General features: G+C 41.1%; 1 protein-coding gene across 4 annotated transcripts in view; it reads right to left on the bottom strand.

Moving 5' to 3' along the window:
• KLHL7 (kelch like family member 7) overlaps positions 1-14,816 on the bottom strand; it is a 70,170-nt gene extending 55,354 nt beyond the window's left edge. The window contains exon 1 of one of the 4 annotated variants that reach the window (XM_044246210.1): positions 14,754-14,816. Coding sequence is in view for 1 of the 4 variants with exons in the window: in XM_044246207.1 (XP_044102142.1) it covers positions 14,457-14,576 (120 nt within the window). In the remaining 3 variants the exon portion in view is untranslated. The other 3 variants (XM_044246207.1, XM_044246208.1, XM_044246211.1) reach the window with 3 other exon arrangements.
• Between the last annotated feature and the right edge of the window lie 219 nt (positions 14,817-15,035).

The following is a 15,035-nucleotide window of genomic DNA, read 5'->3' as shown; positions in this document are numbered from 1 at the left end:
AGCTGAATCAATCCTGAGCACACGGGACCTCTTGATTTCCACTGTGACAGCGTCTATAAGAAAGGCACTAAAGAAAAGAAGCAAAACAAACATTTCGGCCCCAAATCAAAAGACAAGGAAAAGTAAGGAAGGTATTCTAATCTAAACAATGTTAGTTCTCTACTATGTACAAAGGAAAGGATTCAACTTGAACAGGTTAACAACTCAGTTGGGGATACCTGAAAGAAACAGACAAGAGAGTCATAGCCCATTTTGACACATATAGGTAACAAAAAGGAATATGCTACCACTGAGTTTCCAAAGCATGGAATACTCAAATAACGTGGAAAGGCAAGGTCCTGAGAAGCACACTGTAAAGGCCATATTGGTCCCTATGGGGACCACAGGCTTTAGAGGAATCAGTGAAAGGTCATTCTCCTGCTGAGATAAATGGAAAGGAAAAAAGATCCCTCCAAGAGTTAGGATTAGTAGTAGATACAAGGAATTTCACAGGATAGGATCATATTGGGGACACAGGGATAAAGAACAACCAGTTGGATCAGAACTGTAGAGAATGCAAAGGCACTAACTGCTCCGCACGACTGTCTGCTACAAATGTGGATCATTCGTCTTTCAAAAGAAAATACTTTGTCACTACACAGAACTCAACTATTTCAGCACTGGGTTGTCAAGAACATAAGGTTCAAAAGAGAAATAAAAATTGTGATTTAAATGTGCAGGACAGACAACGGGATAAAGGGAGACTCTAGAAGACCTGGTAGCTGGGTAAATCCCTCTAGCAAATTTTTCCAAGAACAAAGGTATCCTATGTCAGTGAAGTATTATTACACGTGGATGAAAATTCCTTCCCTATATGGTAAAGTGTTCTATTAGCCTCTGGATAAGTGATTCCTCTCACCTGAGTTTAGAGTTTGCAAATTATAGATAGCAAACACAGACTGGAAACATGTGCAAGCAAAAAGCCCAGACATCTTTATATTTTCTTTGAAGATTCTCTGTTTCCTAGAAACTGAAGTTTCTGTTGTTTTAGCCTGGGAACAATAATGTAGGTTAGGACTTTATAGTAAGGTGTCAATATCTGCACTATTTATTGTAGAGTTATCTTTTTAGGTTTGTGGGGGTGGAGATGATGCTGTGCTAAACTTAAGACCCCTAGGAACCCTTCAACATTTTGAAAACACGTGGCACCAACTACCTTGAAATTGGAGAAATTCATCTTTGGAGGTGCTAAACTAATTTAATATATTCCAATGAAAGACAGCCCAGGAAGCAGCTACTGAAGAAAGCTTCCCAGAATCTGCCCAAACACTTAAGCTAATGCTTTCCAGCTGAGCCTGAGCGGTGTAAGAAACAAGGGAGAGCACATATTTGGAAGGGCCTTTAATTTTAACTGACAGGGAGATCACAGACATGGGAATTTAATAATGAGTGGGTTCACAAGAGTCAAATTTTGGGGACTTCGTATTTCTAATATGTAATTAGATGGAGTGTTTTAAGCTGTCACTTGGTTGGTCACTGCAGATAATCTGGAGAGCCATGAAAGAAATCTTGGTTGAGAAAAATTTGGGATGGGAAACAGAAGTGAATTTCCAATCTGGAGTTAATAGACTATCAACCCACTTAAAAGCTTTCTGGAGGAAAAAATTTAAATAACCTTTCTAAGGTGGTCTACAGAAGATACACAGAAGAACAGTTATTGATAGAAGATGCCTTTAAGATAGGACAAAATGCTCCCTGTGCAGGTAAAACAACAACCACCACCACAAAAACCAAACAGAAAACCTAAAAAAACCCCCAAACACCTGGAAACAAATTCTTATTTATTTACTCAGTCCAGTTACTTTCTGTTGGGACTTGGGATAGGGCTTTGGTACCCAAACTCTACTATTCAGCTTTCTGAGATTCTCATCAGGGAGTTTACATAAAGATTAACAGCCAGACAATACATAATAAAACACACTACTGGGATGCCTGAGTGGCTCAGTCAATTAAGTGTCTGCCTTGGACTCAGGTCATGAACCCGGGGTCCTGAGAGCTCAGTACTGGGCTCCCCGCTCAGCATGGAGCCTGCTTCTTCCTCAGGCCTGTCCCCAGGCTCATGTGCAAGCACTTGCACTCTCTCCCTCAAATAAACACAATCTTTAAAAAATTATATATATAAAAAAAACACATTATTGATAGATGGGTACTTGGTAATCTCACACCTGGATACCCCAATATTTAAATTTTGGAATTTGCATATTCATATGTCCTGTAGTGGGGAATAAAAGATGGCTGGGCCCAAATCCATCTGTAAATCCACTATAAGACATACTTTTACCTAGTCTCCTTAGCTGATGGAGATCTTAGTAGATGTACATCTCAAAAGAATAATTGCACCATTAATAAAAGAATGTCTTGACTTCTAGCTTAATCAGATTATAACGTCACTCTCATTGAGCAAAACTTGTAGGAGAGAGATGAGCTCCTACTCCTAGGTGAGGCTGAAGGTCAGACATGTTTTCCCAGCCCCAGCCCCTTTGCCCTCTGTTCCCCACACCACATACAGATGGATAGAGAGACACACACACAAACACACATAAATGTGTGTGGGTATATGTATATCCATTCTCCTTTTCCTTTCAGGGAAAAGCCTTATAATAGTGGTTTTCAAACTTTTTAAGCAGCAGAATCAATTTTCAAGTGATGTGATTTCACATAATTTTACAGAGACAAGGGGCAGATGGTTTGGCTCAGGTCATCATCTTCAGGTCCTGAGGTTGAGTCCCACATTGGGGGGTGGGGGGGGGAGTCCTTGCTCAATGGGGAGCCTGATTCTCCCTCTCCCTCTGCTCTCCCCCTGCTTGTACTCTCTTTCAAGTGAATAAATAAAATCTTTTAAAAAAAATAAAAATAAACATTTAAAAAAATTTACACAGACAACACACTTTCTATATATAGTCAGACTAAGCCTGGCAACCAAGGGATGGAAGAAGGTCCCCTGATGTTTAACGATTCACTCACAAATATTTTGCTTCTGATATCACCAATCAGTCCTTCTGGAGGTGGGTTCTGCTAGTTTGAAGATACAAGAACCCAAAAGAAGAATGCTTCGACCAAGTGACAGAGTAATATTTTTACAGAATTAGAAGTTAAGGCTACAACCTGGGCATTTTGTCATTCTCCTCGCACTGGATAGAAAGAACAAAAGTTATTACATTTGGTTAGCTGCCTGAACCTGAAGGAGAAAGAAAAAGGTTTCTCTTCTCTATGGGACAGAGGATAACTGGAGCTCAGGGGATCCCCTTGGGTACCTTCTTGTTGTTGGGAGAGAAGAGTCCTCTATGGTTCTCTTGAATTCCTACATATCTTCCTGGACATGCCATGGGCCATTTCTCAGGGTTATGTTGGCAGTAAGCAATGCTAAGGGATGAGATAGTCTTCACTATAGGAGTCAAGAATAGGCTTGCTTACTGTTTGCTATAAAATGACAGACTCCTTAAGCTCAGTGTTCATTCCGTAGCTACGACACAAACCCACTATGTGTATAACATCCATCTGGGCCGCAGTGGGTCACCCTCATAGTACTTGTGGGGCAAGGGGAACTGACACATACATGTGGAAGCTCATGATACTGTGCTGTGACTAATCAAATCGGTTGTCTCTAACCTAGGAGTCTCATGTCTTCTGCCAGCATCCATCAAACAGCAATAGGCTATCTACTCAGCTTATAAGTACTGTAAAACCAAATTCCAGGCCCCTTGCTGGTACTAAATCCAGTAATAAATGTTAATGAAAGACTAAAGTGACCCTATATAGGCAAGACCAAAGGTTCAAGACACCTAGGAATAAAGGAATACGTCATACCATCAGATAAAGAACCCTGAACTGCAGGTCCTAAAGAACAGGAATAGGCAGTGAAAGAAGAAATTATGAATAATAAAAATATTAACAAATAAATAATAAACAATGAATGAGGCTTCTATTTTTATTTTCATCCTTGCTCTTATATTTATGTAAGTTTTAACTATGAAATTTTTCCCTCCATAATCATGTAAAGACTCTATTAAGGATTAGGCCTCAGAATCTTGAAATGACTATAGAAGGAATGGATATCACCAAGTAATCTTTTTTTTTCTTTTTTAAAGATTTTATTTATTTATTTGACAGAGATCACAAGTAGACAGAGAGGCAGGCAGGGAGAGAGGAAGGGAAGCAGGCTCCCCAGTGAGCAGGGAGCCCAATGAAGGGCTCAATCCCAGGACCAAGATCATGACCTGAGCCAAAGGCAGAGGCCCTAACCCACTAAGCCACCAAGGTGCCCTATCATCACATAATCTTGAAGTCAGATATAGTTAAGTGAAAAACGTGATGACTTTTTTTTTTTTTTTAATGGATTCTGGCAATCTAGCATCCAATTTCCTGCCTATTAGAACCCCAAGCTCCCATTTCTGGAAAAATTCCTCTTTATGTACTATGTTGGTAAGAGGGCAATATGGAAGCTAAGAGTCAGTTATTTACTCTTTTTTTTTTTTTTTTAATAAGATTTTATTTGACAGAGAGATCACAAGCAGGCAGGCAGAGAGAGAGGGGGAAGCAGGCTCCTCACTGAGCAGAGAGCCTGATGCGGGGCTTGATCCCAGGACCCTGAGATCACTATCCAAGCCAAAGGCAGAGGCTTAACCCTCTGAGCCACCCAGGCGCCCCAGTTATTTCTTCTCTTTACTCAGCAGCGCCAAAATCTGGCAAAGAATCTAAGGCCAGACAATTATATACCTACTTTGAGGATTCTGAATTTTGAGCAAATAATACAAAGATGGTGGAAAAATTGTTTTTATGGCAGCAGAAGCAGCAGGAGCAAATAGTCAAGACTTTTCCCACACTATAATTGCTTCCAGAGTCTTCAAAGCCTACCTAACAGAGAATGCCAGGGTTTCTGCTTGTTTGTCATGCCCGCTCCTCTTCCAGTCTGTGGTCAATACGGTAAGCTCCTGATATTCTTGCAATAAATTATTTTGGCTTAAGAGAGGACATATTTTGGTTGCTGGTAACCAAGAATTCCAGGAGATTCATTGTGATAATAGCAATACCAACAATATATGACAATACTGAATAATTTATCAAGAATTTTCAGGGGCACCTGGGTGGCTCAGTTGATTAAGCATCTGTTTTCAGCTCAGGCCATGATCCCAGAGTCCTGGGATTGAGCACTAGGCTCCCTGCCCAGTGGGGAGTCTGCTTCTCCCTCTGCCCCTCACCCTGCTCTTGTGATCTCTCTCAAATAAACAAAATTTAAAAAAAAAAAAAAAGTTTTCAGGGCGCCTGGGTGGCTCAGTGGGTTAAAGCCTCTGCCTTTGGCTCAGGTCATGATCCCAGGGTCCTGGGATCGAGCCCCGCATCAGGCTCTCTGCTCAGCGGGGAGTCTGCTTCCTCCTCTCTCTCTGTCTGCCTCTCTGCCTACTTGTGATCTTTCTCTGTCAAATAAATAAATAAAATCTTAAAAAAAAAAGTTTTCACTTTCTCTGTCTCACTATCCCCAACATCAGTAAGGTAGGTCAATATAATATTATGGTCATTGTTGTGCACATACAAACATAAAAGTCTAAAGAAGTTGTGACTTGCCCAATGTCACACAATTAGTAAGAAGACAGAAGTAGGATTCAAACCCAGATCTGTTTGACTCCAAAATCCATGTTATTTCCACTACTGCATACTGTTTCCCACAGCAATGAGTGACTAAAGGCAACAGTACTAAAAGAAATTTTATAGAAGATACAAAGCCACTTTATTTTTAAAAAATATTTTATTTGACAGAGAGAGAGAGAAAGAGTGCGCACATGCATGCATAAGCACGGGAGCAGGAGGCAGAAGGAGAGGGAGAAGCAGTTTTCCTACTTCACAGAGAGCCCAATGGGGGGCTCGATCCCAGGGCCCTGAGCTGAAGGCAGACACTTAAACCAACTGAGCCACCCAGGTGCCCCATAAACGACTCTAGAATAATTTTTCATGATAAAAGTTTACACTATAATATTATATTGTGATTCAACTTAAGTGCAAAATGAACTCATGTAATCCTGGCACACCATTTGCCAGCATGTTAACCTTACATTAAGTATAGAATTTACGGTATTTAGCATAGATGGCATATTCTTAAGACTGTCTCTCTTAAATATTAATCAACCACACTTTTGACAGTTTAATAGAATAAAACTAAATTGTATGCTATATTTTTATGCCTAAAATATTTAATATGCTATTTCAATGATACGAATTTTTAAAAAACATTTTATTTATTTATTTGATAGAGAGAGATCACAAGAAGGCAGGGAGTAAGGCAGAGAGAGAGGGGGAAGCAGGCTCCCTGCTGAGCTCGATCCCACGATCCCGAGATCATGACCTGAGCTGAAAGCAGAGGCTTAACCCACTGAACCACCCAGGCACCCCAACAATATGAATCTTTGTAGTAAATGTTCACTGGAGTTCTCCCCTCTCAGGAAATGGTCTCAGTACACGAGTCTTTCAAGATCATGTTTGTGCTACAAGACCTTGTTCTCCTTAGCATAGATAACTGATTCAAAGGTTTAGCACTCAACCCACGCTAGGTCTATCAGATACTCTCTATCCAGAATTTGAAACTCTGCAACAGGTTAGTGGTAGTCAGAGCTGAAGTCCAATGAAGGCAGTGTCCCAGACAAAGGCTAGAGGGCTTTGGGGTTGGCATGGTTCTTGCATCTACCAAATCTTAACTGTCTTTCTCCTCTTCAGAAGGGAATTTTAATACAATCATGTCTCCCTTAAGATCGCTTCTGTAGTTCATTCAACACACATGGGGTAAGTGTCATGATGGCAATATGCACTTTATACTACTGGAGTTTATTTATTTATTTAGGAGTTTATTTTTCTTAATGTGGAGATACACATATGTTTTTAGTTTTTATTTAAATTCTAGTTAGTTAACATACCATGTAATATTAGTTTGAAGTGTACAATACAATGGTTCAACATTTCCATACATCACCTGGTGCTCATCACAAGTGCCCCTTTTTAATCCCCATCACCTATTTAACCCAACCCCCCCACCTCCCTTCTGGTAATATCAGTTTGGTCTCTATAATTAAGAGCCTGTTTCTTGGTTTGCCCCCCACCCTTTCCCCTCCACTCATTTACTTTGTTTCTTAAATTCCATGAACAAGTAGAAATCATATGGTATTTGTCTTTCTCTGACTTAATTATTTTGCTTAAATAATACTCTCTAGCCCCACCCAAATTGTTATAAATGCCAAGATTTCTCTCTTTAAATGGCTGAGTAATAGTCTGTGTGTGTATACAAACATCTTCTTTATCTACTCATCAGTCAATAGGCATTTGGGATGTTTCTGTAGTTTGGCTACTGCTGATAATGATGCTATAAATGTTGGGGTGCATGTATCCCTCTGAATTAGTATTTTTGTATTCTTTCGGTATATACTACAGGAGTTTGAAGAATATTAATCCCATCCTGAAAAGCCTGGGCTGTACAGAAGGCAGGACCCTCTCCATGTATGTATTCATCACTTTGTCCTTCCTTTGTCCTCTAAAATCTGCTCCCTCCCCCACCACTCCGTTAAAACTTAACTTGCTAAAACCACCAATTTTTAAATCCAGGGGACACTTTATCTTTTTTGGCCTCCCCACTACATTTTATACTCCTGACTGACTCTTCTTTGTAAGTTGTATCTTAGTTTCAATGACTTTAGTCCCTGCTGTCTTTCTTCCTTCTATACCTTAATCTCCAAAGCACTTTCCTTCCTATCCTTTAAAATGTTGGTGCTCCCTGAGTTTCATCCTCTGTCGACTTTTCTTCTTACTCTGCCCTCAACCTCTAGGTGTTATCAACCATACCATGACATCAACTATTTACTTAACAAATATATGAGCACCTATGTTGTAGATGTTAGCAATACAGCACTGAGTAAGACAGTGTCCCTGCCCTCATGAAGCTTAGAGTCTAGTAGCAAAGACATACATTAAGTCTTTCTTGCCTTTACAGAGATGATCAGTGTGTGAACCAAAGGAATGGAGTATATAACAACAGAGGTCCTTAACATAATGTAGGGCATTCGGGGAGGAAGTGGCATTAAAGTAAGAACTGAAGCATGAATAGGAGAGAAAGAGAGTTAAAAGGCATGGGTACATTTCAGGCTTTGAAGGGAGAGAGGTGCCTGGAGTGAAATGGCTAAGAGAAGAGTGGTATGAAATCTGACTGAAATAGATTGGGATCACATCAGACAGGGCTTTGAAACCCTGGTTAAGAATAAATATTCCTTACAAATCCATGATAATAAACCTCAAAAAACCTTCAAAAATACTGGCAGCAATTCTACCAATTCTACCCTTCACAAAAATTACCTGCCTCGACCTCTAGCTTCATTTTCCTCCTTCATTCTAGTGGATGATCTCATCTACCATTTTCAGAGAGAACAAAGGCCTCTGGACAGAAACTCCTTTATTCTCTTGATTCCAAACACACCTATATACCAACCTCTCTTCCTTCCCACTCTTATAGAAGAGAAATTGTCCTTCTTCCGAGAGAGATTAATTACCTTTACTTTAGATCTCATCTCAGGAATCATCTATAAATTATCCATTCTGTCTCATATACATTCAAGCACTACACCTCAAATGAATTCTTTTTAAAATTTTTTAATTTAAATTCAACTGAAATAACATATACTGAATTATCAGTTTCAGAGTTATAATTTAGTGATTCATCAGTCGCATACAACACCCAGTGCTCATTACTTCAAGTGCCCTCCTTAATGTCCATCCTCCAATTATCCCATCCCCACTTCCCACCTCCCCTGAAGCAACCCTCAATTTGTTTCCTATAGTTAAGAACCTCTTATGGTTTGCTTCCCTATTTTCATCTTATTTTTCCCTCCCTTCACTTATGTTCAACTGTTTCTTAAACTCCACATCTAAGTGAAATCAGATGGTATTTGTCTTTCTCTGACTGACTTACTTTGCTTAGCATACTACCCTCTAGTTCCATCCATGTCATTGCAAATGGCAAGATTTCATTCTTTTTGATGGTTAAGTAATATTCCATTACATTATATATACATCACATGTATATATCTCACATCATTATATATCTCACATCTTCTTTATTCATTCATCTGTCAGTGGACATCTGAGCTCTTTCCATATCGAGTGAATTCTTCCTTCCAGTTTTTAAGCACACTTACATCTCTCCAATTGAAACAAATAAAACCAAACAAACTTCATTTTACTTCCCTACTTCCTTCAGGGCCAAATTTCTCCAATGACTGTTTCAATTGTCTCCTATCTTACTCAAGATAATCTGACTTCCAACTGTCTCCCTCCTTCTCTCACCTGCACAACACAGATCTGAAGGAGCTTTAGAATAAAGGCAAATCCCCCTAACTCGACTTAGGAGACTGTGCATGGGCAGGTCTCTAGCTACTTTTCCAGTTTCATCTTACACCATCCTCCCCCTAATGTTTGGTGCTCCAGCCACACTGGTCTTTAATCAGCCTCCTGCACTTGCCACTCTATGGTAAGTAGGTCTCTGAATCAGGGCCTCTGCATCTGTTGTTCCATCTACCTCAGAGGCTCTACCTTAAGGTGCCTAAATAACATGTACTCTTATTTCAGCTCTCCGTTCATTTACCAGTTCCTTGGGGAAATCTTTCTGATTTGATGGGTCAAATCATCCAATCCCTCACTGTATCACATTCTTCTCTTTAATAATACCTACCACTGTTGCAATTTTACATTTCTTTTGTGTGACTGCTTGACTCATGTCTCACTCTCCTACTAGACTAAAACCTGAGCAAGGACTGTCTAATTTTGCTCATCACTGCAACTATAGAATCTAGCAAAATGCCTAGCATATTTGCTAGGCATTATGCTAGACCCCACATACAGTGGGTCTCAGTAAGCATTCATCCAAATGGAGGAGTCAGAAAGCCAAATTGAGCTAGAGGAGTAAGTCAATAGTGAGCCAAAATCGGGGGGGGGGGCAGTGAATCTACCCACCCTTTGGCTTTAACGGGGGGGAGAGAGGTATTATTTATAGAGGAATGTTGAAACTAAGAATGGGTAGACTGGACTGGATGGTTAATTTAAAAACCAGAGAAGTTAAAACATGCCTAAATGCTAGACTCTGATAGAGAAGGAGAAGTTAAAGATGCTCAACAAGATGGAATAACCAACAATATAACTTTCCTGACTAGGCTAATACTGAGGGAGCCAAAGCCCAAGTGAAAGTACTAGCTTTAGATGGAAAGAGGCAGCTCCTTCACTGTAAAAAAAATTAAGAACTGTCAAAATAAGTATATAGATTTTGTGGTGGAAATTTAAAAGTTAGATAGTTCTAAAATAATGTCTTCTATTTATTTATGATATCAAAAAGGCGTGATATACTGAAAGTATAGATACTGAGAGAGGACTCATTGTAGAGGAAAACAGGACTTACCTGGCAAAGAACTGCCCAGTAAGTTATTTTCCAGCTGTGCTTAGAAACCTTGCACAAAAAAGATAAACAGTCATTGATGCTTTTTATCAGATGGATGGGAAAAAAAGATGGAAGGTCATGAAAGCCTGGAGCACTGGAAAGGGAGTGAAGAGAGAGATGATTATCTCCTAAGTGGACAGAAAGAAGAAGACAGTGGAGAGTTAAAAATAGGAAGGTCTGGAGGATGGGAGTTGTCAGTGGGAGCTGTTGGGGGAAACAGATGAGACAAAGCATGTAAAACACATCGCAGAATGGCTGGTTGAAAATAAATGGTCAAGAATTGTTTCTATTATTGAGAATTTAAGGCAGAAGGTTTAGATTATTCACAACAGACCGTGTAAAGATTAATGACTACTAGTAATTTACAATCTTGAAGAGTTGAGTGTACAGAAGTTGAGTCATTTTACTTAGTAAGTAAGCCCACCTGACGGCTCAGCATCCAATCCTTAAATCAGCTTTTTTGGTTCTCTCACATAATTCTCAGTAGGGCTTTAACATAAGCTTTTAAATTCTAATTATGCTTTAATTCACTTAACATGAGGCAACTGTAAACTGTAGTGGTACTCAGGAAGGTCTCCTGAGTCTCCTGACCCTTAAAGGTCTCCTAGACTTCATTAACACAAGAGCCCAAGCAATTAGGTATGAAAAGTAGTGACTATGACCTAGCCCCACTTTGCAGATCTCTTCTGTTGTTTATCAGGTAATAAAATTAATCTAAACAAAAAGTTAAGGAAATAAAAAGGTGCTCAACCTAATTAAATAAGATGGTACTATACACCCACTAGAATGACTAACATTATAAAGACTGACAATACTGAGTTTTGATAAGGGTGTAGAGTAAAAAACTAATACACAGCTGGCCTAAGTGTAAACTGGCACAGCCCTGGACACTAAATAACAATATCTATTAAAGCTGAGTGTATCATAACCTATGACTCCACAACGCCACTCTTAGGTATTTCCCAACAGAAATGCATACACGTGCACATCTAAAGACATGAGCAAAATATACAAAAATGTTCAAAGTAGTATATACTGGGATGACTGGGTGGCTCAGTTGGTTAAGTGCCTGCCTTCAGCGCAGGTTGCAATCTCAGGGTCCTGGAATCCCGTCCCGTATCAGGATCCTTGCTACACAGGGAGCCTAATTTTCCCTCTGCCTGCTGCTCTCTCTGCTGTGCTCCCTCGCTGACAAGTAAATAAAATCTTTAAAAAAAAAAAAAAAAGTAGTACTATTCTTCATAGTGCTAAACGAGAAATAACTCAAATGTCCATAATGATAGAATAAATTGTCGTATACTTATACGATGGAATACTAAATACAATGAGGATGTACTAGAGCTACACAGAACCACATAATAAATATCACAAAAATGTTAGCTTTCAGAAACCAATACCCAAGGTTATATACTGTATAATTCCATTTATATAAGTTCTAAGACAGGAAAAAAAAATCTATGATGATAGAAGTTAAAACACTGGTTACCTTTGGAAGGTGGGTAGTGACTGAGAAGAATGTAAAGGGGGACCTCTGGTATGCTCTTCATGTTCTATTTCTTGTTGGTGGTATATGTTTATTTTGCAATAATTCATTGAGCTACATGTTTATGATTTGTATCCTTTCAGTGATTCCTATACTTCATTGGAAAGTTTAATATAAAAACAAAAGGCTAAAAATGACTGCAAGGATGGTGAAGGAAAAGGCTCCATAAGAAGCTGAGGCTGCTGGCTCTGAAGAACCCCCACTCTTTTCTATGTATAGAGTTAGCTGCCAGGCTACTGAGAGATGAAATGACCTAAATCATATTTATCTAAGATCATAAAACTAATTAATGGTACAGCAGGAACTGGAATTCAGATATTCTAATTTCACCACTTTCTCAACTTCCTGTAAGAATGCTCCTGGGTATGTACAGAAGGGTCCCTGTCATTGAGGCACACATTATTTTGATTCCCAAAGTAATAAGATCATATGGGTAAGCAAAAATAGTCACAGCATAATATTCACTAAAGGACAAGAACATTTAAAAAATTGGTTCCCACTCAAACATTCTTCTTCTGGTTCAGACCGGTTTGTTTCTGCCAATTCCCATCAACTGCCCTTGTCAGTCATTCTTGTTGAGTCTCTCTTGTGTTACAATGTTAAACAGAACAATACAAGTACAATGTAAATGAACCGCAGACTGAAACTGCACCATCTTGAAAAAGATGCGGGAACCCATGAAGTAGGTAGAAGTTCTATTGGAGAACACCCGGATAACATGTAAAGCCATTGACAAAGAGAGAATCCAACATATTAAGGTCAGTTAACCACTGTGGAAGAGATCCCTGGCTGTTCCACCCAGTACCTATTTTCCCTTTCCTACTAAGTAACAGTAACAGAATCCTGATTTTTCAGTAACTTTATTTCTAGCTTAACAGTAAATAAACAGAAGTTAATGAAGTCTAAAGCTAAGTCTAAGAACCAGATATGAATAATCAATTTTTAAACCCAAAGAGCTAAACACAGAGTTTCAGATAATCCCCTCTTTTTCAAATAAACAACTGATGCTGCAACCTAGTTGCACCCTATCTCCATAAGGAATGAGGCAATGCTTCACCATGCTGGTGTGGATAGACAAAACCACATATCTGGGGGGAGTGGGAGGGTTGTTGGAAACAAATTTGAGCACTGGTGAATGGTGTTCACCCTTTACAAGCAGACACTTGTTAAATGCACCAGTAATATGAAGTCACTGGTGTTGTAAATATAAAAAGGTTAACAAAAAAGGCACCTGAATGTATACATGAAAATAGATACATGAAATACTGAATTCAGACGTTCACAGCTACTTCCGCACAAAAGCCTGGAAAGATTTAAAGGCATTTGGACAGATATCTACTGCATTCATGCACCATGCCAGGAGCTGATGAACAAAGACAAGATACGGGCAGTCAGAGTTTGCTTAAAGAAACCAGAAGCTAGTATCTTCATATAAATCTTATATTCCTGTCCTGTTTTCCATATTCTCATGAGAACCACTAGATAAGCAAATGAGGTCTTGCTATTATTCAGACGCACATCCTTTTGTCTTCTTTAAAAACAGAACCACGGTTACAAAACAGAAACATTCCCGCATCTCCTTAGATGCGCATTTTTTTTTTTTTTTTTTTTTTTTAAGAAATAAAGCTCACGGAATAAAAAAAATTAACCAAGTGACTTTCCTACGCCCTTTGGTATAAGAGGTCATAGAATTTAAAAAACAAAACAAAACAGAAAACATCTCTAGTGCACATTCTCCGTGTTAAAATCCATTCCTTTCATAACCCACCTTTCGCCGACGTGAAGACTTTCATTAATGCGCCACACATCAAAGCCAGAACAAAGAGCTCCTCTTAATCACAGAGGCGCATAGGGGCCTTAAAAGACTGCGCGGTATTATCGGTGACTGTTTCTGCTCGAAATTAACACGTACAGGAGAATTTGTCTCCGACTAGCTCCTCCCGGCTAACACAGAGGAGGGGCGGGGATCCTTATTTAAGAGGAGCTGATTTCAGGCCAGCTGTGCCTTTCCCCTTGGGGGCTTCGGGTTGGGCTGTGCCAATGGGCTTCTCCGCACAAGATCTCACGACACCTTAGCGGCTCGCCAATGGAGGGATCCTCGCCTCACAAAGAGATAACTAGGGCAAAGCTGTTACACAACCGGTACGCGACGCCGAATGCCAGCCCGGGGAGTCCCCCAGGAGTGGGACTTGGGAGCCACAGCATCCGCAGACGAGGCGACGCTGCGGCTCGAGAACGGTTTAAAGCGACCCTCGACTCAACAGCAGCTCGGCCGGCGTGCGAAAATGGAAGGAAGGGCGAGGGCCGAGGAAGGGAGCCGCGACCCCGCCGGGCGCGGTTTCGGCCCAGGGAGCCAGGGGCGCGAGTCCCAGACCCCCTCCCCCCTGGCGTCCGTCACTCCCACAAAGGCGGTACCTGTTTCCGCATGTTATTCATGACGCCCATGAAGCCCGCCAACAATTTAGCTTCTTCTCGAGCAGCAAGTTTCTTCTCGGTCTTCTTCTTGCTGCTCTTCTCCACCCCGGAGGCTGCCATCCTCCGTCAGCTCGGTTCACGCCCGGGGCTGGCCGGGCCGAGCGAGGGGTTGCACGCTCCGGGCACGCTGGGGCTTCTGTTTACCAAACAGCGCGGCCGGGACTGCGGCTGCAGCGCCCTGCTGCCCGCGCGGCCACTGCGGAAGGACAAGGCCTGGCGGCCCCCTCAGAAACTCACCCAAAGGCGACGTCGCTGGCTCGGCAGCGTCCCGACAGAACCGGAGCCGGGCCGACGAGTCTGCGCACTTGGGTCGCGGGGGCGGGCGCGCTCCGCGGGGAGCAGGGGGCGAGGCCTGCGCGTCACTACCGCGCGCCTCTCCCGGCGACGTGGGGCGGGTCTCCGGCTTTGGTCGCCGTCAGCTGCCGGCTGCGTTTGGGCCTCCAGCCGCTCCAAGGGCGTGCATGCTCTTCCGTTTCCCCAAGCCAGGTTTTACAGATTTAGGTTATGTGGCGAGATTTT

The sequence above is a fragment of the Neovison vison genome, chromosome 4 (genome assembly GCF_020171115.1).
Source record: "Neovison vison isolate M4711 chromosome 4, ASM_NN_V1, whole genome shotgun sequence".
NCBI classification, from domain to species: domain Eukaryota; kingdom Metazoa; phylum Chordata; class Mammalia; order Carnivora; family Mustelidae; genus Neogale; species Neogale vison.
The sequence above is the reverse complement of the archived record's forward strand: the minus strand, read 5'-3'. Positions and strand labels throughout refer to the sequence as shown.